Consider the following 23,495-nt stretch of genomic DNA (forward strand, 5'->3'; position numbering starts at 1 on the left):
GTTCCTATATCTTTTGTGCTGTTCCTCTAATATTCCTGACACATGTTTATGGATATATTGGCATTTGGATTTTACTTTTCCCTATGCCAAGTGGGTGTGTCCTTGCACAATCCATTTGGAAAGTATCCAACTGAGTAGGATATAGCCCCAACTGGTAACACCCATCAGTTTCATAAGTATCTTGTAGGGATAAGAGAGAAATGGCCCTCAGAATCAGGGCTGGATTAACCATAGGGGCACTTGTACAAGGCCCTTTGGTGGTGGGGCAACCCTTGGGACAGCGGAACAGTTGGAGAGTTCTGCATTTGTTGTCCTTCTGCTCTGCTGCCCCAACTCAAACTCTTCGGCATCCTCCAAACGTCAATGAGATGAAAAGAATGGAGTCGTCCACTCCGTTTCACCATCTGGCCACCGTCTTTGCCTCAAGTGTCCTGGGAGGTGTGATGTGGTGACATCTCCTACATTGCACCTATTACTCCCTGAAGATTCTGGGGTCAGAGAGAGAAGAGAACAATGGGACGGGGAAAGGTGCGTAATCTGCAATTTGGGGGCAAACTTAAAGGCTTTATGACACTATATGGACAATCTGGACATTAAACTGTGGGGGCGATTGGAGGGGGACATTATAATATTGTGTCTGAAGGGCCACAAGAAGGTGGGGCAGGTTAATGTCAGAGGGCCCAAGTGTGATGCATGCAGGGGCATTTCACTGTGTGACGGGCCACTGAGGGGCATTATATTCTATGCGGAGTATAAGGGAGGCATTATACTGTGTGAGGGCCAACAAGGGACATTATTCTGTGTAGGGGCATTATAATTTGACTATGTCAGGTATTTCTAAGTGTGGTTATGTCATAATTCTAAAAAAAGATCAGTGATGGGCAACCCTCAAAAATATTTGCCAGGCTTGTCTGCAAGTTTTTATCCAAGACAAATGTGCAATTGTTATAGTATAAATAGTATAATAATCGGAGGCCCGGGGGAAGGGGGGAGTAAAAATAATAACAGCTGAAACTCACGGTTTCTCATCTCTCTGGGGCTCTACCATGGTGGACGGTTTTACCTCCCAGTGTCTTCCAGCCTCATCTGTCTCCCTGGGTGAAGTCAGCAGAACCAGGCAGAGCCATTTTAAAGAAGAACTTTCATGACCTCTTGAATATACAGTATATTCATCCTCTTTAACCATAAGACAAGAGCTGCTTTTGAACCGGGCCCTATGGTTGCAGGGGGGCCCAGATCCAGGGACAAGACTTTTTGCTCCACTTGCAATTGGCTGCACACCGATACAGTTGAAGCCTATGACAGAGCAGGGAGATGTAAAATCCTTGTTCTTCCATAGAAATAATGTGCAGGATATCCTGGGACAGATCATGACGTTACTGCATCGTGTCACCTGCATCGGGCCCGGACCAGAGTGCAACAGCAGGAAAAGGTGTCAGATGCTCCACTCATCGGAGGATCAGGATAAGATAGTATAAGATTTTAATTTTTTTTTAAAGGGAGCGTTTACTGCTGAGGGGGCACTTATTTCTGAACGTGGACATATTATTTATAAGGTGTAATTATTTACAGTGGTGGGCACTAATAAGGGAGGAACTATTATTTATAAGGTAGGACTACTACTCATCTGTGCTAGGACATGGTGTTAGGATTGGGTCCCGCAGGTTGTTCTCCCGGCACACAGCACCACCTAAGGGACAGCCTAAGTCCAGCTTTCACCCTACTGAGCATGCTCAGACTTTTGGAGCCGCTCACAAGCTAAAGTCATTTCTCCCCTTTTGAGCATGAGCGGTGAGGTCATGACCACCGCCCCTATTGGGCAGGGTCTTCCCTTTAAATAGTGTGAGTCAACGCCCAACCAGGCTCACACTTAGATTGAATTTTGATTGACTAAAGTCCACGGAAGTTATTAATGACAGTAGTTTCAGGGATAGGCTCCAGCATTGCAGGCAGGTTGTCAGACTAGGCCTCTGTGTGGGGTACCTCTGCTTCGTTCTGGGTGCTGTTAGTTAGGACCTGTAAACCCTGAACTGTCAGCTCTACATCAGGGCTAGGAGCGGTAGAGACTGTTCCAGCCAGTGGAGCTGCAGCAGGTTTGGTCTCTGAGATAGCCTGTGTAGACTGTCCAACTTACTTGGTAACTCCTAGCTGTTGCAGGAGAACTCCTAGCTGTTGCAGGAGCATGCAAACTTCCGTGTTGACTCCTAGCGGTTGCAGGAGCATGTGTGTTTGCTGACCTGGGGTGAGTTAACCCTTGGCAGCCTTGTTTGTTTCAGCAGTACTGGTGCACCTTGCCAGTGAGCTTAACTGGCAGGGTTTAGTTGCACCCTGTTCACATTGAGTACTGCACCGCACCACTGCCCGTGTTTGTTGCACTCTGTTCACATTGAATACCGCGCCACACCTTGGCCAGCGTTTGTTGCACCCTGTTCACATTGAGTTCAGACATACAACCGCCCACTGGGCCTGTGGACCTCGCTGCAGTGTTCTGAAGACTAGAGGTTCTGTCGTTTACAAAATATTATTTATATATATACGCAGAACCGTAACACATGGCCATGTGTATTGTATGGGGCCACTAAGAAGGAATTATTCTATGTGAGGGCCATTTTAATTTAAGTCAGGTATGTCTAAGTGGAGGTGATGGACGGGGGCCCACTTATGAAACCTTTGCGCTGGGCCCACCAATGGGTTAAAATTGCCTTGGTCCAAAGACCAGTTAGACCTGTCAGGCCTCAGTTTTCCTTCAACAACGCTACAATGTTTTGATAAAATCATCATGATATTGGCATGCACACTTGACCACAGTGGCTTAATCTGACTTCACCCAGCAGACTGGAATGTGCTAAGAGAGAAGACCAGAACTGTCTTGAAACTAAGAGTGTCACAGGTTATAGGAGCTAGAAATATTTGGCACAGGATGTTGAGCCAAGGACTGGAGTCTGGAAGGGATGAGACAATTGGTGTCAATCTCGTGGGGATTTTTTGCCTTCTTCCGGATCAACTTGGTCGGTTTATAGGTTGGACTTGATGGACTTCCGTCTGTGTCCAATCATATATACTATATATTACTATCTAAAATCATTCACACAGAGACTGTCATGGAATTTTGCAGCAAAGGCCAACTTTTCACATAACATACAAATACATTATGTTTGCAGCTAAACATGTCACCTAACCAGACCATTATATGCACCAAACCCCCAACAAATAAACATGTGCAGGGTTCATACATATCACTTAGACTTATGTCTATCACTAGAGATGAGCGAGTAAAAGTTCGATGCAGAACCAGCATTGATTGCCCGAATGCTATACAGTCGGCCAAAGAACGCTGGTTCTTCTCCTACCTTTAGAAGTCTTCTCCGTGCAGCTTCCCCGCGGCGTCCACCGGCTCTTCATTCACTCTGCCAGGCATCGGGCTTGTAGTGCGGGCATGCGCAGTCGGCTCTGCCCAGGTCTGATGCCTGGCAGAGTGAATTCAGAGCCAGAAGATGCCGCGGGGACGCTGCACGGAGAAGACTTCTCGGAGGATCCAGCCCGACCCTCACTCGTGGACTTGGTAAGTATAATTTGATCAAATGTTGCCTACCCCTGAAACGAGCATTTTCCCCTCATAGACTATAATAGGGTTCGATATTCGATTCGAGTAGTCAAATATTGAGGGGCTACTCGAAACAAACATCGAACCTCGGACATTTTACTGTTCGCTCATCTCTATCTATGACCAAATATTTCCATAAAATCACCAGAACCAGAAAGAACAAAAATCTGGAGTTTTTGAAGGAGTCACAACCTATAAAATCCAGGGATTACACCTTGAAAAGTAAGTGCACCCCTGCACTCTATATAGTAAGTAAACAAACTGACAATTACACCTTTGTAATAAACAAGAGTATATAAAACACATTAAAACATACATTTTAGGGAAGAGCAAACTGGTTTATAATCAATAGGGTCGGGTACAAATTTTACCAAAATTTTGTAATGGCAAGAAAAAGTGTTACAGAATGTGCCAGTGCTAGTATCCGAAGGATAGGTCATCGATAATATATCCGACAGCTGGGACCCCTGCAGATCAGGGTGGATACTGGTAACGTTAACATGCCAGGGCCACACTGCTCACTCACCATACAATGTGTAGTGGTGGGTTTAGGTACTGCAGCACTGAGCAGTACAGTCTGAGGGCAGCTGGTCTGCAGGAGTCCTGGCTGTTAGACCCCTGCAGATGTAATATTAATAGCATGAATATTAGAACGGTGGATAAAAAATTTAATATACACGGCCATAGTTTATATTATGGGGACAGGGAACATCCTTGGTGACAGGAGGCAATATGTGGGACTCCAAAAGGGATTATTGTTTTGTGATAAAAGGGGGCAATGCTTGAACATTTTTAACCACTCCTCCAGGAGGATTATAAGATAGCTCCTACTCATGCTGTAAATCACCTAGAATATGCCACAAAAACACAAAAACTGCATATCATGCCAGATGATCGCACAATACATTGGGATACATGCAACAGAGACCTATCATGCCCCGTATGGTCCCTCAAATGGGATACACAGTCTATACCCTGGATAGATCTTATCCCTTTAATAGTTTGCATCCTCCTGGTTGCCAGTACTTTCTTTTAGATGCGGTGAAGATATGGGATGGGTCACAGGATCCTCAACCACTTCAGTTGGAGTCACTGCTTGTAACATCTCTGCCTGTTCGGGCCTCTGCACAACCCTCCGCTTGCACGCTGCAGCACAGGAGGCGGGTTCAGTTGTGATCCTTTGAACTTGTTGCTGTGTGTCAGTCCAGCCAGTGCTTTTTATTGACATTCCTCCTAACTAAACAAGTCAAGCCCACTCCCTAATGCTTGCTATTGTCTTGCTGTGCACACTGGCTCTATACTATTACTGTTTTTATTTGCATTTCTGACCTTTAGCTTTTCTTTTGGCTACTCTCTTGGATTTTGATTCTGTACTGCGCTGCTCGACTGGTTCTGACTAGAGATGAGCGAACACTGTTCGGATCAGCCGATCCAAACAGCACGCTCCCATAGAAATGAATGGAAGCACCTGGCACGCAGACTTTGCTGGCGGCTGGCTGCTTAACCCCCTGCATGCCGGCCGCTTCCATTCATTTCTATGGGAGCGTGCTGTGAGCGTGCTGTTCGGAACGGCTCTTGCGAACAGTGTTCGCTCATATCTAGTTCTGACCCCTTGGCTAGCTAACCTCCCTTTTGTTTTTGTTTGCATTCTGTGTTGTCACGTATATCATAAGAAGGAACTGCTGCCCAGTTGTCCTCTGCCGCCTAGGGCAGTGAGGCAAGTAGGCAGGGATAGGGGATGGGTTCAGCTTAAGACTCACTGTCTTGTCGTACCCTTCCTCCTAGGTTTCACCAGCAGCTACTGGGGAATTGCGCTTCTAGAAATGCCCTTACACTGCCCTTACACTGCCCTTTAAGACAGATGACCCTATTGTATTGATGCTTTCATATTGTTTACTGGGTAACCCCTTTGATTTATATCTATTTTTTGTAAGTATTTAATAAATATATATCTATTAGAGATGAGCGAACAGTAAAATGTCCGAGATTCGATATTCGTTTCGAGTAGCCCCTCAATATTCGACTACTCGAATCGAATATCGAACCCTATTATAGTCTATGGGGGGAAAATGCTTGTTTCAGGGGTAGGCAACATTCGATCAAATTACCAAGTCCACGAGTGAGGGTCGGGCTGGATCCTCCGAGAAGTCTTCTCCGTGCAGCTTCCCCGCGGCGTCTTCTAGCTCTGAATTCACTCTGCCAGGCATCGGGCCTGGGCAGAGCCGACTGCGCATGCCCGCACTACAAGCGGGCATGCGCAGTCGGCTCTGCCCAGGCCCGATGCCTGGCAGATTGAATTCAGAGCCAGAAGATGCCGCGGGGAAGCTGCATGGAGAAGACTTCTAAAGGTAAGAGAAGAACCAGCGTTGATTGGCCGACTGTATAGCATTCGGCCAATCAACGCTGGTTCTGCATCGAACTTTTCCATTCGAATAGCGAGTGGTACTCGATGGAGTATGAGTATTTTGAATACCGTAGTATTCGATCGAATACCTACTCGATTGAATACTACTCGCTCATCTCTAATAGCTAAACATATATTCATTTGGCAAGTCCAATTTTGTTGGGCTTGATTTATTATACCCTGGGGACTGAAGAAGTTTGGTCCCAATTAAAACCGAGTTCCGCCCATTTCTAATCGCTACATCAATTTTGAACTTTCTAAATATTTGCCCATGTAAGTAGGAACTCTCCCGCCAATCTCCTGATGTCTTGTAGACAGCCAATGAGCAATATCTAAAACCAAGAGTCGCAACTCTCGGTACGATGACTAATCTGCAACTTAAACTTCTAATTATATAATTAAGTTCTTGTTTGTTCTTTACTCCAAGGCAAAGTAAGTGATGGGATTAAAAATAATATTTTGCTCCCTCCCACCGTCACGGCATTGGGTAAGTTTACCGTACCTGCGGCTGGTCTGACACATACTGAGACACTGTCTTGAGTGCAACTGTTTTTGTTTTATAAGGCCATAATAAAACTCAGTGGCAGTCAGCGGAGGGCGCGTGTAACAGTCAGCGGAGGGCGCCTCTGGACACTACACCATTAAATTAAAGTTAGTTAAATTAACAACATTTAAAGCTGATGTCAATCTGGGAAACTGCAGGAAATTGCACCTTCAGGCTAATAATATATCCAAGCTTTCCAGTGGGGATTTTTTCTGAAACGCGTTTCTACCTCCTGCTAGACTGGGCCACATTATCTTGTATTCTTCCTTACCTCCCCCCGGGGATTTTGCACGTATAAGCAATCCCTGAAAGAGGTTTTTTTTTTTTTTTCCTCCAACTTTTAGTTTTCTATTTATTTGTTTATTTTGCTGTCACGGATCATGAGTTATTTTTTTCGGAGAAGTGTGACACTATTTAGAGCCGGTGATTGACTGCTGAGGCAACATTCATTAACCATGACAAATGTGTCTTAAAAACACAGCGCCGAGTGTTCCAAGCAGCAGTAAAAAGAAAAACTAAACTTTTATTTTATTCATTGACCTCATCTGTAAATAAATAGAGCCTGAGGGTGAGGGGTTGTAAAAAAAAAAAAAAAAAAAATTCTAAATGAATTTGGGGTTTCATTTTTTTTTCCAAGAATTTTGAACATAAAATGGCTTGTTGGAAAGGTAAACAAAAATAAAAAATTAAATATTCTGAAGAGTTGAAAAACAAAAATTGATAAAAAATAAATAAAATTCTAAAAAAAATTCTAAATGAATTTAGAGTTTCAATTTTTTCCCCCAAGAATGTTGAAGATAAAATGGCTTGTTGGAAAGGTTAAAAAAAAAAAAAAAAAAAAAAAAAAAAAAAAATTGATAAAAAATAAATAAATAAAATTCTAAAAAAAATTCTAAATGAATTTAGAGTTTAAATTTTTTCCCCCAAGAATTTTGAACATAAAATGGCTTGTTGTAACGGAAAAAAAAATATTCTGAAGTGTCAAAAAAACAAAAATTGGTAAAAAATAAATACATGAAATTCGAAATTTAATTAAAAAAAAATTCTAAATTAGTTTAGGGTTTAAATTTTTTTTCCCAAGAATTTTGAACATAAAATGGCTTGTTGGAAAGATTAAAAAAAAATTGAAATGTTCTAACGAGTGAAAAAATTAAAATTGAAAAGTAACAAATTGAAATGAAATTAAAAAATTAATTCAAAATTTTAAAAAAAAATTACGTTAAGTGTTTTTAATAGATCAGGGATTCATTATTGGGGGAGAAGTACATGGCAAAATTTTAAGTGCCCTTCACACAGAGTTTACGCTCCGCTCATTCAGACACGTATACATGAGCGCTTCAAAACACATCCCATTCACTTCAATGGGAGCGCATGTAAAGCCGACTCCCATTGAAGTGAATGGGATGTGTTTTGAAGCGCTCGCGTATACGTGTCTGAATGAGCGGAGCGTAAACTCTGTGTGAAGGGGCCCTAAATGTGATATAACTGCCGGGGTAGTAGCAGTAGCCGCTGCCACAGGGTCTGGGACATTAGGGGGCCTGATTGTCCCCTGATGTTTTTTTTTTTTTTTTTTTTTTATAGACCATTACCTGCTGGACTAACCCAAGCAGGTAATGGGCCCCATTTAGTTACCGATCCTAACTCCTGCTCACGGCTGCCAGCAATTCCCCTTCTGCGGAGAGGGGATCGGTAAGTGTGGCCGCGTGCCAGTACACTCCACAAACACTGCTATGATTATACTCGGAGGTAGGTCTTTTCAGACCTCCATGATGATCTGAGGCCCAGGAGAGATGAGGGAACATTAAAAAAACAGGGTTACTTCCTCAGGCCTATTTAGTGATATCTCAGACATTACGTGGGCCGGGTCTGCATCATTATGGATTGTAATCCAAGCCTGGCTAACGTGACATCTGATCCATCATTGAAGATGGCAGACATCAGCTGGTAGTGGTGCCAGAGCCCAGGAGAGGTAAGTAACATTGTTTTTTATGGGTCTCCGATCATTATACTAGACCCCAGATTATAATAATTGTTCATGGGTGTCCACAATGGGGCATAAAACATGCTGTTAAAATAACAAAAAAAAATTAGCCCAAGCAATGGCGTTGTAAGAATTACTCAATATAAAATTCATTGTGGTTATCCCAAGAAGAACATTGATCAACTAGTCATAGGGTAGGTGCTTAACGTCTGATCACTGGGGGCGCCATTGATGGGAACCTCACCAATCAATAGAACTAGGATCCTGAGCCCCCAACTCATCTCTGCATTCTTAATCCTCCACATTCCCTCTACATTTTGCTGCCATAGCCTAAGGCCAATTGCTGCCAGCCAGCCGACCATGAATTAAAGGAAAAGGCGCTGATGTTCCCATGTGTCGCCCATGCAAGGGGCCATGAATATGAATATGAGTCATGAAAGCAGGGCCTTAAAATAGGATGTAAATAGGACTTCTTCTATATTTTGCGTCTTGGACCGTGAGCCCACACACGTGTAATTTACAGTCATGTGTACAGGTCCAAAGAAATGAATGGGTCAGTGTGCTATCCGGGAAATGGACATGGAATGGAAACAAAATGGATGCAAAATGGCGCGATTCAGCCATCACGTGAACATAGTCTAAGACATTGAACATTTGTCTTACCAGTCCCTTCTTTAGCGTTGCAGAGTTTGTCTTTCTTATATTAGTTTATGGAATGTATATCGTATATTATATGACATCACTATATTCTGTATTGTAACATTTAGACAGCTTGTAGACAGGTGGGAAATGCCTATATGGAATATGGATCTCGTCTGCCATCATTTCCTATGTTTGGAGAGCGCACGTACCTTGTCCAAACGTTACCTTGTGTGAACAAGCTCAATCTTCGTGAATGGAGGCTGCTGAGTGAGACGTTCCAAAGTCCATGTAAATAATATTCCGCGCCTTCTTTCTTAATGTTCTCCTTCTGATGTCTGCGGGTTTTTTCATGCATTGCTTACAGTATATGTCAGATTAACTTAAGAACGTGGATGCGAAAACCTTTACTATGTGTACAGTGGACGTCATGAGAACTATGCACAGGATGTATCGCTACCTGGCCAGTCTACCAAGATGGATGACTTAGTCACAAGTCATACAATGGGTGGCAATAGATTTTCCTAAGTCAAGGAAATATTTTGGAGTCGCTTATTTTTCATTTCCTTCCAAGGATCTGCATAGTCTTACGACTCGTGTGACATGAACATTACGAGACATTGACTTATTTTCTTGGAGGATCCCCAGTGTAGGACCAGACCCATCATCAGATCATGACGCAGACGTAGACCTGATGTTATACCGTATATGGTGTCCAGCACCATCACTCATAACTTTTTTAGATTAGACCAGTATCTTAATCTATGAGCGATCACGGCGTCATGTTCTTTGTCTGCTTTACTTGTTTTTTTTATCTGATAGGATTTATTAGTCACGTGGAAATTGTCCAAAGTCTGTTTTGCTATGAAAATTAGAATCCTTCTCTTTGCAAAAAGTTTGGGCATTTTTTGGTTTTTGTAATTCCGTAGAAAAATAAATTGGCCTGAATTTCAGGTGAGCGATGGACACTAACCTCTTCGGTACTGGGCTATTTTTCATGGTTCTGGACACGGTGTTTCCGCCACAGGCAAATCGTGGTGTTTACTTCTCATGAGGCCTCAGTCTAAGGCTAAAGCCCCATGTACTCTACAGGAACAAACACAACAAAACACCTTGTCCGCATCCATTACCATTGACCATAATATAAAAAATATGGCGGCCACTTTTCCCATCATGTATGCATGCAGTTTTTGACTTGGGGGTGAATAAAGACAGACACCTAATGGAGGAGGCCCCATCTGCGTCTGTCTTTTAATTGACATTGGTCTCATCTTGTGACGGATGAGAGCAATGGACCTTAAATAACTGTGAACTTAACGTAATACTGATAGAGGGCTTCCTTCCCCCCTCTCATGGACATGTAAAAAAGTGGATGGCTGTCCAGTTCAATCCATTAGCTCAACCAGCCCCCTATTTTGTCATGGCTGAGGAAACATCAGCCAACCTCTTTGAAGTAGGGTTGAGCCGATCTTGAGATTTCAGGATCGATTTTAAAATCTGATTTCCAATCATTTTGCAGCCGATCCCGATCGTGAAATTTGCTCGATTCGGGATGTGATCTTTCCCGATCGCTCAACCCTAGTCAATGCTTCATTATGGGAAAAGTCACTTTTGGGGTTGAGCCGCTCTTGAGATTTCAAAATCCGATTTCCGATCATTTTCCAGCTGATCCCGATCGAGATCATGAAATTTGCTCGATCGCCAATCGGGATCCGATCTTTTCTGATCCCTATCACTCAACCCTACTTTGTACCCATCAAATTTTCTGTTTGTGATCCACTACTGGGGCCTTGAGACTGGCATTAAAATCGAGACAGCCATAAAAATTTCAGAATAAAAGTTTAGGAATAAAATTAATGCATTTACATTTGGAAACTTTTTTTTTATTTACCCTTGTAAGGAAAATTATTTGGTTACCATTGTATAGTCTGACCCTTCCTTCAAGTGATCTTCAAGGTGGACAAAGTCACTTCAATCCATTGGGCAGTTCAACCAGCTGGTTGATGGTGGTGTCAGGTGTTGGCTCCCTATAGATCTGATAAGACTGACCTATCCTAAGGACAAGAAAATACCAAAAAAAAACATTAGTTTTGGCAGTTTAGTATAAAGATGTTCAGTTTTTTCTCAGTAAATGTGAATGCCCAGGGTAGGCACAATGAAATAAAAAACAATGATACCGTCCCATACTAGTCCTCGGCTCCCTCTCTGCATCCGGCGCACACTCTCCGGCATCTTTGGTCCTCTTCAGGCCTCTTCTGCAATGTCACAGGCCCTACAGGCAAGTGTCATTTTGTCAGTGTGCCCCATGTGACTACTGAGGACTAACCACAGGCTCCCCTGTGGCCCGTAACATACCAGAAGAGGCTCAAAGATGGCGGTGTAGGTGCAACAGACAATGCAAGGAAGCCCTAAAAAGAGGAGAGGTAAGTATCAATGTTTTTGGCTGCACCTTGCTTGGGCGTCCACTTGTAATACTTCGAGTCTGAAGAGACACCAAAGTGTTATAATAGTTTGTGGGTGGCAAACTTCAAAAATTTTGTATTTAGCGAAAATTTGTGATGAACCTAGCTCAGTTCTAGGGTGACAATATCAATCATTCTGGCGACGCCGATGATAAATGACTGACTGCAGAGTTATCAGCCCTTGTACACATGGATGACATCCTTGGGCCTAATATTACAGCTATGGGACTGAACTTGAGATTTTACCACCCATGTCTAGTTATCTTCAAAGTCTGTAGACAATGAAATGCTTGTTCTGGATCGTCAAGCATCAAACCTTCCATTGGCTCCGTATCATAAACTTTATATGAAAGATTTGGCAGTCAATCCGGACAATTTCACAGCCAGAAGTAATTTGTGCAGCCGAACCATAAAAACTTTACAGCATCTTGTTTCAATATTATGTAGTCATGCATTGATCTCCAATTGACGTTGGAATAGGGTGTCAAAAATGTATTTATACGATTAATATCGGGTTCCAAAGCATTATTAGAATGGAAAAATTTTATTATTTTTGCTTTTCATTTCTTGGGATTCTTTCGACTATTAAAATGTATCCAAAATGAAAGATAAAGGAAGTATTGAAATAGGAAGAAAGTCATTTTTTAGAAAAACTTGATGGATAGCTTCAAGGTCATCTGTGGTGTATATGGGAATTGTGTGTCCCAAAAACCACGAGCAGTCCCAAAACTTAGTTTGATCTTATCCACGGACTTGTTTTTGTGTTTTACATAATTTTTTCTATATATTTTAGGTGGACATGTGTGTTTTTGGCCATATATTAACAATACCATTTCTTGGTTGTTTGTCCAGTTGTCAGTCTGGAGTCGAGATCCATGCACCTGAACTCTCTGGTGGAAGAAGCCCAGTTGAGGATGAGTGAATTGTCCGCAAAAATACAAAATGAAGGATTGGGTGTAGACAGCACCGACAAAGAGAAACAGCTCAAATCCTGGGAGTGGAGATATCGTCTGTATAAAAGGATGAAGACTGGTTACGAATATGCAAGTAAGTCTTTATCATAAAAAAGTGAATCTGTTAGGAACCTGATGTAACAACTCAGTAAGTCCTGGACAACTAGAATCTCTAAGTGCAGAGGCAAAAACAATTCTGGGTGTGCTACGCTCTCCTAACCAGAGCGGAACTAGGCCTCTGAGTTCTTCACCAGAGCTCCTGATGGTGGAGTTGGACTTGGTAAAAGTCCGAGGCCCGGGTCTGCAACTGCCCAGAGAGCACCGCACACCCAGCGAACCCCAAGTAGGAGAACCCAGAAGAACCCAGACACTAACCTTAGAGTGAAGTCCAAGAGAGCGGGAAGGAATGCAGTCGCAGATGAGCGGGAGGGTAATCCAGGGAATACACGCAGATACCCGAGGAACAAATCCGTGGTCAAGCAAGCCGGGTCAATAACTGGAGGTCGCAGTAGGCAGAGTCAGAAGCGTAGTCAGAGATAATTGGGGCAGAAAAATTGAAACCAACTCATAAGCTCTCCAGGGCTCTTCTGCAGTGTCCATGTCATCTTATGTCCTCCTCAGTGACATCAGCAGCCCGAGTCACCGCTCAGGACCAATCACAGACCTCAGTGGTGATGCCGGGCTGCTGACATCACAGCAGAGGCAGAAAGACAATGAGGATGCCTTGGAATGATGGGAACAAAAAGAGTATAATATTAAACAAATCTCATAATGTTTTCCCATCACTTGTTATTTCCAACTTGCAGCAGTTTTTTTCTGAAATTTTATAGGTAAGAATTTTTATCTCGATTTTCTGGTTAACATTTTCTGAAATTTTCTAAAACAGTTACCAATTTTCCTTTGAGTTATGGCTGCCCTAGGATCAGTTAACGCTTTATTTTCCAGCTACATCTGCATTGTTAGACTATCTTTTGGGAAACGCAAACTTTGTAATTTAACTGAAAAAAATTGGCCAGAAGAAGCCAAAAGTTATGGCGAAATCCTCCATTAAGTATGTATATCCACATGCCTAGCTGCAAATCTCAACACTAGTTTGAAGGTAATACCTTAGTGTTATGGGCACCATAGGCAGTGTTAGGGAATTGCCTGCTCAGCAATTCCCCAGTGGCTGCTGCTGAAGCCTGAGAGGGAGGGAATAACAGAGACAGTGAGTACTAAACTTGACCCTGGCCCTGTCCCTACCTACTTGCCTTAATTACCCTAAGCAGTAAAGGACAACTAGGCGACCATCCCTTCTCTGGATAAGTGTTACACAGAAGACAAAACAACACAGAAGAGGAGTCAAAAAGCAAAGGTCAAACAGAGAGACAAACAGTACCAAATCAAAATCCAAAGAGTAGTCAAAGGCCAAAAAGCAGAGGTTAGTAATACAAAGCACAAGCAAACCTGTGTGGGCTGATGACATGTTTATAGGAAGTCCAGACCCCGCCCCAGTCATGATTGGTAGATAGGCTGTCAATCACAAGCACCCAAAAGTAACCCTAAATGTGCCAACACAGAATGACCAGGGTCTGGGAGCAGGAAACCATGATTCGACCGATCCTGTGCCCTACAATGCGGCCAAAGGATGGCGCAGAAGTTCGAACTGGTGCGGATGTAACAGGCAGCCAAGTATTTCGGTTACCAGAGTTTATGGCCATACCCTCAAGGTCCAAGGTCACAAAGAAACAACAAGTAGGAGACGAAATTAGGAGTTAATGTCACTGGAGAAAAGAGGGCAAAAGAACTGACAAAGAAAAGCATGAGAAGAAGAAAGCTAAAAGAAAGCCTAGAAAAAAGGGGAAAAAATTACTTATGAATAGAGATGAATGAACCGCCAAGTTCTGCATGATTATTCCAAATTATTTAGTATTTAACAAAACCGACCAATTGAAGTTCCAATTAACTAAAATGGCCACCGTGACATGCATAAATTATTATACTCTGGAATCTCTTCACATCCAGTTCTATCTGAAATAAATCTGGGACCCGAGCCATCCAAACCCGAAATGAATATTGAGAGTTCACCCATCTCTACTTATGAGGTGATTCCCAAATTACTTGTCAATTTGCAATATTAGGTTCTATATATTGTAGGTTGGGTTGGTTCCAAAAAAAACAGCTGGACACCAATCAATGTCCCTTCCTACTTGCTGAACCTGTCCTAAGCAGCAGGTGACAACTGGTCAACAAGTCCTTCCTATATATAAGTGACAACATGGAATGCAGACAAGACAAACAACAACAAAGGGAGGACAGCTAGCCAAGGGTTTGGTGACAGTCAAGTAATGCAGTAAAAAGTTGTAATCCAAGAGAATAGTCACAAGGGAAGGCAAGGGTCAGAGGTCAGTAATACAATAGTAGCAGAAAGAGGAGCTTAAAGTCTAAGGACAGAGTCACAATAGCCAGCAAGCCTGTGCGGGCTGATGGCCTGCATATAGGAAGCCCAAGATACTAAGCTTCAATGGAAGAGGATGTCAATCACACAGGCAAGGCTAGCATTAACTATTTGATGCACAGGGGGCAACAAGGTGCAGGAGATCGGTGTGGTGGAAACTCAACTACAGAGGATAGGTAATAGAGTAGGGTTCACACAGTGCAATGAAAAACTGTAAGCAAAGAATCAAACTGAACTCGCCTCCTGCACCGCAGCGTGAGCAGAGGGTGGCGCAGATACCCGAACAGGCAGAGACAATACATTAGACTAGAGCCCATATTGGCGATTCCGTCATAAATTCCAGAAAATCTAGTGCTAGGATATTTATTTTTGGTAAAATTTCAGACACCATTATGGAACCTCCATTATAGGTCAATGGCATCTCTTAGGCATCGGTGTCCACCATGTATTGGATGTGGAACTGCTGTGAATGTTGTTAGCAGAACTGATGAAGACAGATGTGACCGGAGCCTTATTTGTGGAGTGTCTGTAAACTATTTAACTCATTTTATTCAATTTTCCCAAACCAGTTTCTTTGAAAGTTTTTATCCCCAGTTCCTAGACAGCCTGCCATTTTTTTTTCCTTGAAGATATACAGCGTGCATATTCCTGTGCTACACACTGGCAGCATTTGAGACGTGGGCAGTGTTTGGACGTACAGTACATGGAGGGTCAATGCGATCGGGAAATATTCATGGCTTGGTGAATACATTGCACGTTCCAGTTGTCCCCAAATGCAAAGTGTCTCAGAGTCAAGTAATTAGTGGTGGGTGAGAGGCGATCTTCAGAAAGCACACTGTGTCCTGTCTCTTTGGGTGGTCCCTTCTGGCAGTCGATGGAGCCTGTCTCTAACTTCTCTCCCCCCCAGCCGGCTATGGCTTGGGAAGGTTAAAACGGAACAGGCTCCTCAGTGATTCGATTGAGCGAATGGCTCGTCCATTTTCTGGGCTGCTCAGACAGGCTTTCTTTTCTTCCCTGGTGGATGTGACTACCATGTTTCCATCTGGCACATCGTCGTCGCACCCTCTCTCTTCTCCCCTCCAGTTTGGTGCTGACGTCTCGTGTCCCACTCCAGACCGCTATCACTCTCGCTCATAGTTCTGGTTACAGTAGATTGCTCTATTGGCTTGTACACAGGGCAGACCTGCAGAACAGGGAATTCTTTGAATGCACCGCTCATGTGTGCACTACAGATTTAGCACTTGGCTTAGTTATTTCAAGAAACTTACCGAATGTTTTCAAAAGGGTTTTGCAGATTTTTAACTTATTTTTGAATTTCCTTCAGGGGTTCTCGTCACATTGTGTCAGGTTATTATTTCGGATTGACCTCCTTTTAGTGAACACTTCTTCATGATATAGAAATTCGGCAGAATACTTTCTGCTTTGCTCCTCTGTTATTCTTCCGTACCAAGTGTCACCAGTTGGGGGGGGGGGGTGTCCCTAAAGAGTCTGACATTGTCCCAGTGAGAGTCTATGGAGACAGATCCCAATAACAGGTAACACCTATTGTCAAGTTATTCATAAATGATCTAATATTTTAAACCAGGATTTTCTATTAAATTTTGAAAGAATTTTTGACTTTTTTTATTTTACATGTCACTATCTATAATTTGATTTCTGATACTTCCCAATTCTTTGGGTATTCTTTGCAGCAGTCACCTTGTTTACATCACAGATGGGGTTGAGCCGATCTTGAGATTTCAGGATCTATTTTAAAATCTGATTTCCGATCATTTTCCAGCCGATCGTGATCATGAAATTTGCTCGATTGCCAATCGGAATCCGATCTTTTCCGATCCCGATCGCTCAACCCGTCAATGCTTCTCAATGGGAAAAGTTACTTTTAGGGTTGAGCCGATCTTGACATAACCTCCGACCTTGATCCCACTGGAAAAGATCGGGAACAGAATTCCGATCGCGATCGTGAAATTTACTCGATCGCCGATCGGAATCTGATCTTTTCCAATCCCGATCACTCAACCCTAATCACCGACAGGTTTCCAATAGGACATAAAACCACTGAGCCATCATTACATCACTACTGACAATAGATGACGTCACAATTTATCTCCCTGCACAGAACATGTCTAGAAAATTCTCCCATAGACCTCAGTGAGTCGGCTTCAGATTATTGCTGCCTATATCCATGACTGTGCTGTAAAGCAGATCACTAAACAGACAAGATGGCCGCCTCCATAGTCATGTACAGGAAACAGAATAACAACAAATAAGCATAAAAAATACTGTTACTTACCTCTCCCTGGGCTCCTGCGCTCTCCTCAGTGATGTCGGCCATCTTCAATGATGGACCAGATGTCACCTGACTCAGGCCGGCATCGCGATGCATGCTGACGCTGGCCTGAGCCATGTGAGGTCTGTGACATCACCAAATAAGCCCGAAGCCTGCTGAAATGTAGGAGAGGTAAGTAACAGTATTATTTTTGTTCCCTCACCTCTCCTAGCCCTCCGGGTGTTTATGGGGTTTGCGGGCCCGAGGCCTCATGTACCGATCTACTCACTGTCTCCGCAGAAGAAGCACCAACGGCTGTGAGCAGGAGCCAGGATTGATAAGTAAATAGGGCCCATTACCTGCTGGGGTTACTGGAGTTACTATTAAAAAAAACAAACAAAAGAAACGCAGCAATAGCGGCTGCCCCCGGGCCCCTTAATGCCCAGGGCCAAGTGGCAGCCGCTACCAGGTATCCTTTCCAGAGCTCGCGTATAAGACGTCCTACAAGTCTTCTCTTTGTGGAGAGGCGTCCGATGACAATCTACGTAATAGAAGCTTTGGCCCTATATTTGCCGAGCATTTGTCGGCCGCTCTATCAATCACTTCGGTTTGAGACTGTAGAGGCGATGAGGGCCTTGCACGATTTCAGCGCCTCTTGTTTAGTTAAGATTTATAGAGCTGAGTTCTGAAGATTCTGTTTCTTTTCAGGAGCCCCCGAGGTGCCGACCAATGTCTGCCTCATGATAACAAGCAGCACATCCGTCTCCGTCACCTTCCAGGAGCCTCTGAGTGTCAATTCAGCTGTTGTGACCAAATACAAAGGTAAGACTGAAGATGGCCGCCTGCTACCTGCCTGCCTTTGTTCTCTATTTGCTCTTTGTAGATTTCTTTCTCTTCCCTCAAGACCTATTTTCAAGCAGTTAGGAGACTGTATTTGCATTATGAGAAATCTTCAGGTCAATGTGTTCCTTCCTTATGAGATGAAACATGTTTTTTTGCTTCTTGTGCTAATGAGGGGCAAAAGGTGATAATAAAGATGGTTGAACTTCTGGTTTATATTACACCTGTCATGTCGTGTTATATGTCAATGCAGAGAATATTACCGGTAGACAAAGAGGAACAACTAGAAATACAGTGATTTAGTCTATAGGAAGCCCTTTAAATAAGCAGAGTTGGTCTTTACTACATGTCTAGTCTTTTTGGTTCTGCAACATAAAGTATAGTATAAAATGATATAGAATACAATAAGCAATATGCAGCAATTCAGTTCCGCTGCCCCTCCATTGCTGTCACTCTGCCGCTCACCTGTCTTTATTTACTTGACTTCAGAAATGACCTTCCTTTTGTCGAGGAAACAGTTACAGACACTCACTGACCTCAGCACAGTCCAGAATGAGAACGATACGGCCAGTGATCGGTTGCAGTATCTACGGTGCATGGACAGATAAGCACATCAATGCAACCAAGTAAAAAAACAAAAACTGCCAGGGATCTACAGGGACCCTCAGAGCTGCGACAATGAGAGCACCCAGGACTAAATGTCAATAAAAAGTAGTGTATGACACTGTCAGGGGTCCTAGGAACCTATCTATAAAACATAGTGTATGACACTGTCAGGGCTCCTAGGAACCTATCTATAATACATAGTGTAGAACACTGTCAGGACTCCTAGGAACCTATCTATAAAACATAGTGTATGACACTGTCAGGACTCCTAGGAACCTATCTATAAAACATAGTGTATGACACTGTCAGGGCTCCCTGGAACCTATCTATAAAACATAGTGTATGACACTGTCAGGGCTCCCAGGAACCTATCTATAAAACATAGTGTATAACACTGTCAGGGCTCCTAGGAACCTATATATAATACATAGTGTAGAACACTGTCAGGACTCCTAGGAACCTATCTATAAAACATAGTGTATAACACTGTCAGGGCTCCTAGGAACCTATCTATAATACATAGTGTATGACACTGTCAGGGCTCATAGGAACCTATCTATAATACATAGTGTAGAACACTGTCAGGGCTCCTAGGAACCTATCTATAATACATAGTGTATGACACTGTCAGGGCTCCTAGGAACCTATCTATAATACACAGTGTATGACACTGTCAGGGCTCCTAGGAACCTATCTATAAAACATAGTGTATAACACTGTCAGGGCTCCTAGGAACCTATCTATAATACATAGTGTAGAACACTGTCAGGACTCCTAGGAACCTATCTATAAAACATAGTGTATAACACTGTCAGGGCTCCTAGGAACCTATCTATAATACATAGTGTATGACACTGTCAGGGCTCCTAGGAACCTATCTATAATACATAGTGTAGAACACTGTCAGGACTCCTAGGAACCTATCTATAATACATAGTGTAGAACACTGTCAGGGCTCCTAGGAACCTATCTATAAAACATAGTGTATAACACTGTCAGGGCTCCTAGGAACCTATCTATAAAACATAGTGTATGACACTGTCAGGGCTCCTAGGAACCTATCTATAATACATAGTGTAGAACACTGTCAGGACTCCTAGGAACCTATCTATAAAAAATAGTGTATGACACTGTCAGGACTCCTGGGAACCTATCTATAAAACATAGTGTATGACACTGTCAGGGCTCCTAGGAACTTATCTATAATACATAGTGTAGAACACTGTCAGGACTCCTAGGAACCTATCTATAATACATAGTGTATAACACTGTCAGGACTCCTAGGAACCTATCTATAAAACATAGTGTATGACACTGTCAGGACTCCTAGGAACCTATCTATAAAACATAGTGTATGACACTGTCAGGGCTCCCAGGAACCTATCTATAAAACATAGTGTATGACACTGTCAGGGCTCCCTGGAACCTATCTATAAAACATAGTGTATGACACTGTCAGGGCTCCCTGGAACCTATCTATAAAACATAGTGTATGACACTGTCAGGGCTCCCTGGAACCTATCTATAAAACATAATGTATGACACTGTCAGGGCTCCCAGGAACCTATCTATAAAACATAGTGTATAACACTGTCAGGGCTCCTAGGAACCTATCTATAATACATAGTGTAGAACACTGTCAGGACTCCTAGGAACCTATCTATAAAACATAGTGTATAACACTGTCAGGGCTCCTAGGAACCTATCTATAATACATAGTGTATGACACTGTCAGGGCTCATAGGAACCTATCTATAATACATAGTGTAGAACACTGTCAGGGCTCCTAGGAACCTATCTATAATACATAGTGTATGACACTGTCAGGGCTCCTAGGAACCTATCTATAAAACATAGTGTATAACACTGTCAGGGCTCCTAGGAACCTATCTATAATACATAGTGTAGAACACTGTCAGGACTCCTAGGAACCTATCTATAAAACATAGTGTATAACACTGTCAGGGCTCATAGGAACCTATCTATAATACATAGTGTAGAACACTGTCAGGACTCCTAGGAACCTATCTATAATACATAGTGTAGAACACTGTCAGGGCTCCTAGGAACCTATCTATAAAACATAGTGTATAACACTGTCAGGACTCCTAGGAACCTATCTATAATACATAGTGTATGACACTGTCAGGGCTCCCTGGAACCTATCTATAAAACATAATGTATGACACTGTCAGGGCTCCCAGGAACCTATCTATAAAACATAGTGTATGACACTGTCAGGACTCCTGGGAACCTATCTATAAAACATAGTGTATGACACTGTCAGGGCTCCTAGGAACTTATCTATAATACATAGTGTAGAACACTGTCAGGACTCCTAGGAACCTATCTATAATACATAGTGTATAACACTGTCAGGACTCCTAGGAACCTATCTATAAAACATAGTGTATGACACTGTCAGGGCTCCCTGGAACCTATCTATAAAACATAGTGTATGACACTGTCAGGGCTCCCTGGAACCTATCTATAAAACATAGTGTATGACACTGTCAGGGCTCCCTGGAACCTATCTATAAAACATAATGTATGACACTGTCAGGGCTCCCAGGAACCTATCTATAAAACATAGTGTATAACACTGTCAGGGCTCCTAGGAACCTATCTATAATACATAGTGTAGAACACTGTCAGGGCTCCTAGGAACCTATCTATAAAACATAGTGTATAACACTGTCAGGGCTCCTAGGAACCTATCTATAATACATAGTGTATGACACTGTCAGGGCTCATAGGAACCTATCTATAATACATAGTGTATGACACTGTCAGGGCTCCTAGGAACCTATCTATAAAACATAGTGTATAACACTGTCAGGGCTCCTAGGAACCTATCTATAATACATAGTGTAGAACACTGTCAGGACTCCTAGGAACCTATCTATAAAACATAGTGTATAACACTGTCAGGGCTCATAGGAACCTATCTATAATACATAGTGTAGAACACTGTCAGGACTCCTAGGAACCTATCTATAATACATAGTGTAGAACACTGTCAGGGCTCCTAGGAACCTATCTATAAAACATAGTGTATAACACTGTCAGGACTCCTAGGAACCTATCTATAATACATAGTGTATGACACTGTCAGGGCTCCCTGGAACCTATCTATAAAACATAGTGTATGACACTGTCAGGACTCCTGGGAACCTATCTATAAAACATAGTGTATGACACTGTCAGGGCTCCCAGGAACCTATCTATAAAACATAGTGTATGACACTGTCAGGACTCCTGGGAACCTATCTATAAAACATAGTGTATGACACTGTCAGGGCTCCTAGGAACTTATCTATAATACATAGTGTAGAACACTGTCAGGACTCCTAGGAACCTATCTATAATACATAGTGTATAACACTGTCAGGACTCCTAGGAACCTATCTATAAAACATAGTGTATGACACTGTCAGGACTCCTAGGAACCTATCTATAAAACATAGTGTATGACACTGTCAGGGCTCCCTGGAACCTATCTATAAAACATAGTGTATGACACTGTCAGGGCTCCCAGGAACCTATCTATAAAACATAGTGTATGACACTGTCAGGGCTCCCTGGAACCTATCTATAAAACATAATGTATGACACTGTCAGGGCTCCCAGGAACCTATCTATAAAACATAGTGTATAACACTGTCAGGGCTCCTAGGAACCTATCTATAATACATAGTGTAGAACACTGTCAGGACTCCTAGGAACCTATCTATAAAACATAGTGTATAACACTGTCAGGGCTCCTAGGAACCTATCTATAATACATAGTGTATGACACTGTCAGGGCTCATAGGAACCTATCTATAATACATAGTGTAGAACACTGTCAGGGCTCCTAGGAACCTATCTATAATACATAGTGTATGACACTGTCAGGGCTCCTAGGAACCTATCTATAATACATAGTGTATGACACTGTCAGGGCTCCTAGGAACCTATCTATAAAACATAGTGTATAACACTGTCAGGGCTCCTAGGAACCTATCTATAATACATAGTGTAGAACACTGTCAGGACTCCTAGGAACCTATCTATAAAACATAGTGTATAACACTGTCAGGGCTCCTAGGAACCTATCTATAATACATAGTGTATGACACTGTCAGGGCTCCTAGGAACCTATCTATAATACATAGTGTAGAACACTGTCAGGACTCCTAGGAACCTATCTATAATACATAGTGTAGAACACTGTCAGGGCTCCTAGGAACCTATCTATAAAACATAGTGTATAACACTGTCAGGGCTCCTAGGAACCTATCTATAAAACATAGTGTATGACACTGTCAGGGCTCCTAGGAACCTATCTATAATACATAGTGTAGAACACTGTCAGGACTCCTAGGAACCTATCTATAATACATAGTGTATAACACTGTCAGGACTCCTAGGAACCTATCTATAAAACATAGTGTATGACACTGTCAGGACTCCTGGGAACCTATCTATAAAACATAGTGTATGACACTGTCAGGGCTCCTAGGAACTTATCTATAATACATAGTGTAGAACACTGTCAGGACTCCTAGGAACCTATCTATAATACATAGTGTATAACACTGTCAGGACTCCTAGGAACCTATCTATAAAACATAGTGTATGACACTGTCAGGACTCCTAGGAACCTATCTATAAAACATAGTGTATGACACTGTCAGGGCTCCCAGGAACCTATCTATAAAACATAGTGTATGACACTGTCAGGGCTCCCAGGAACCTATCTATAAAACATAGT

General features: G+C 42.6%; 1 protein-coding gene across 1 annotated transcript in view; it reads left to right on the forward strand.

Moving 5' to 3' along the window:
• Positions 1–23,495, forward strand: part of ANKFN1 (ankyrin repeat and fibronectin type III domain containing 1) — a 265,159-nt gene that overhangs the window by 94,541 nt on the left and 147,123 nt on the right. Inside the window, exons 4-5 of the mRNA XM_075279403.1 lie at positions 12,487–12,681; positions 18,002–18,115. Coding sequence (XP_075135504.1) covers positions 12,487–12,681; positions 18,002–18,115 — 309 coding nt within the window. The remainder of the gene's footprint in view (positions 1–12,486; positions 12,682–18,001; positions 18,116–23,495) is intronic.

This window comes from Leptodactylus fuscus, chromosome 6 (genome assembly GCF_031893055.1).
Source record: "Leptodactylus fuscus isolate aLepFus1 chromosome 6, aLepFus1.hap2, whole genome shotgun sequence".
Classification (NCBI taxonomy): Eukaryota; Metazoa; Chordata; class Amphibia; order Anura; family Leptodactylidae; genus Leptodactylus; species Leptodactylus fuscus.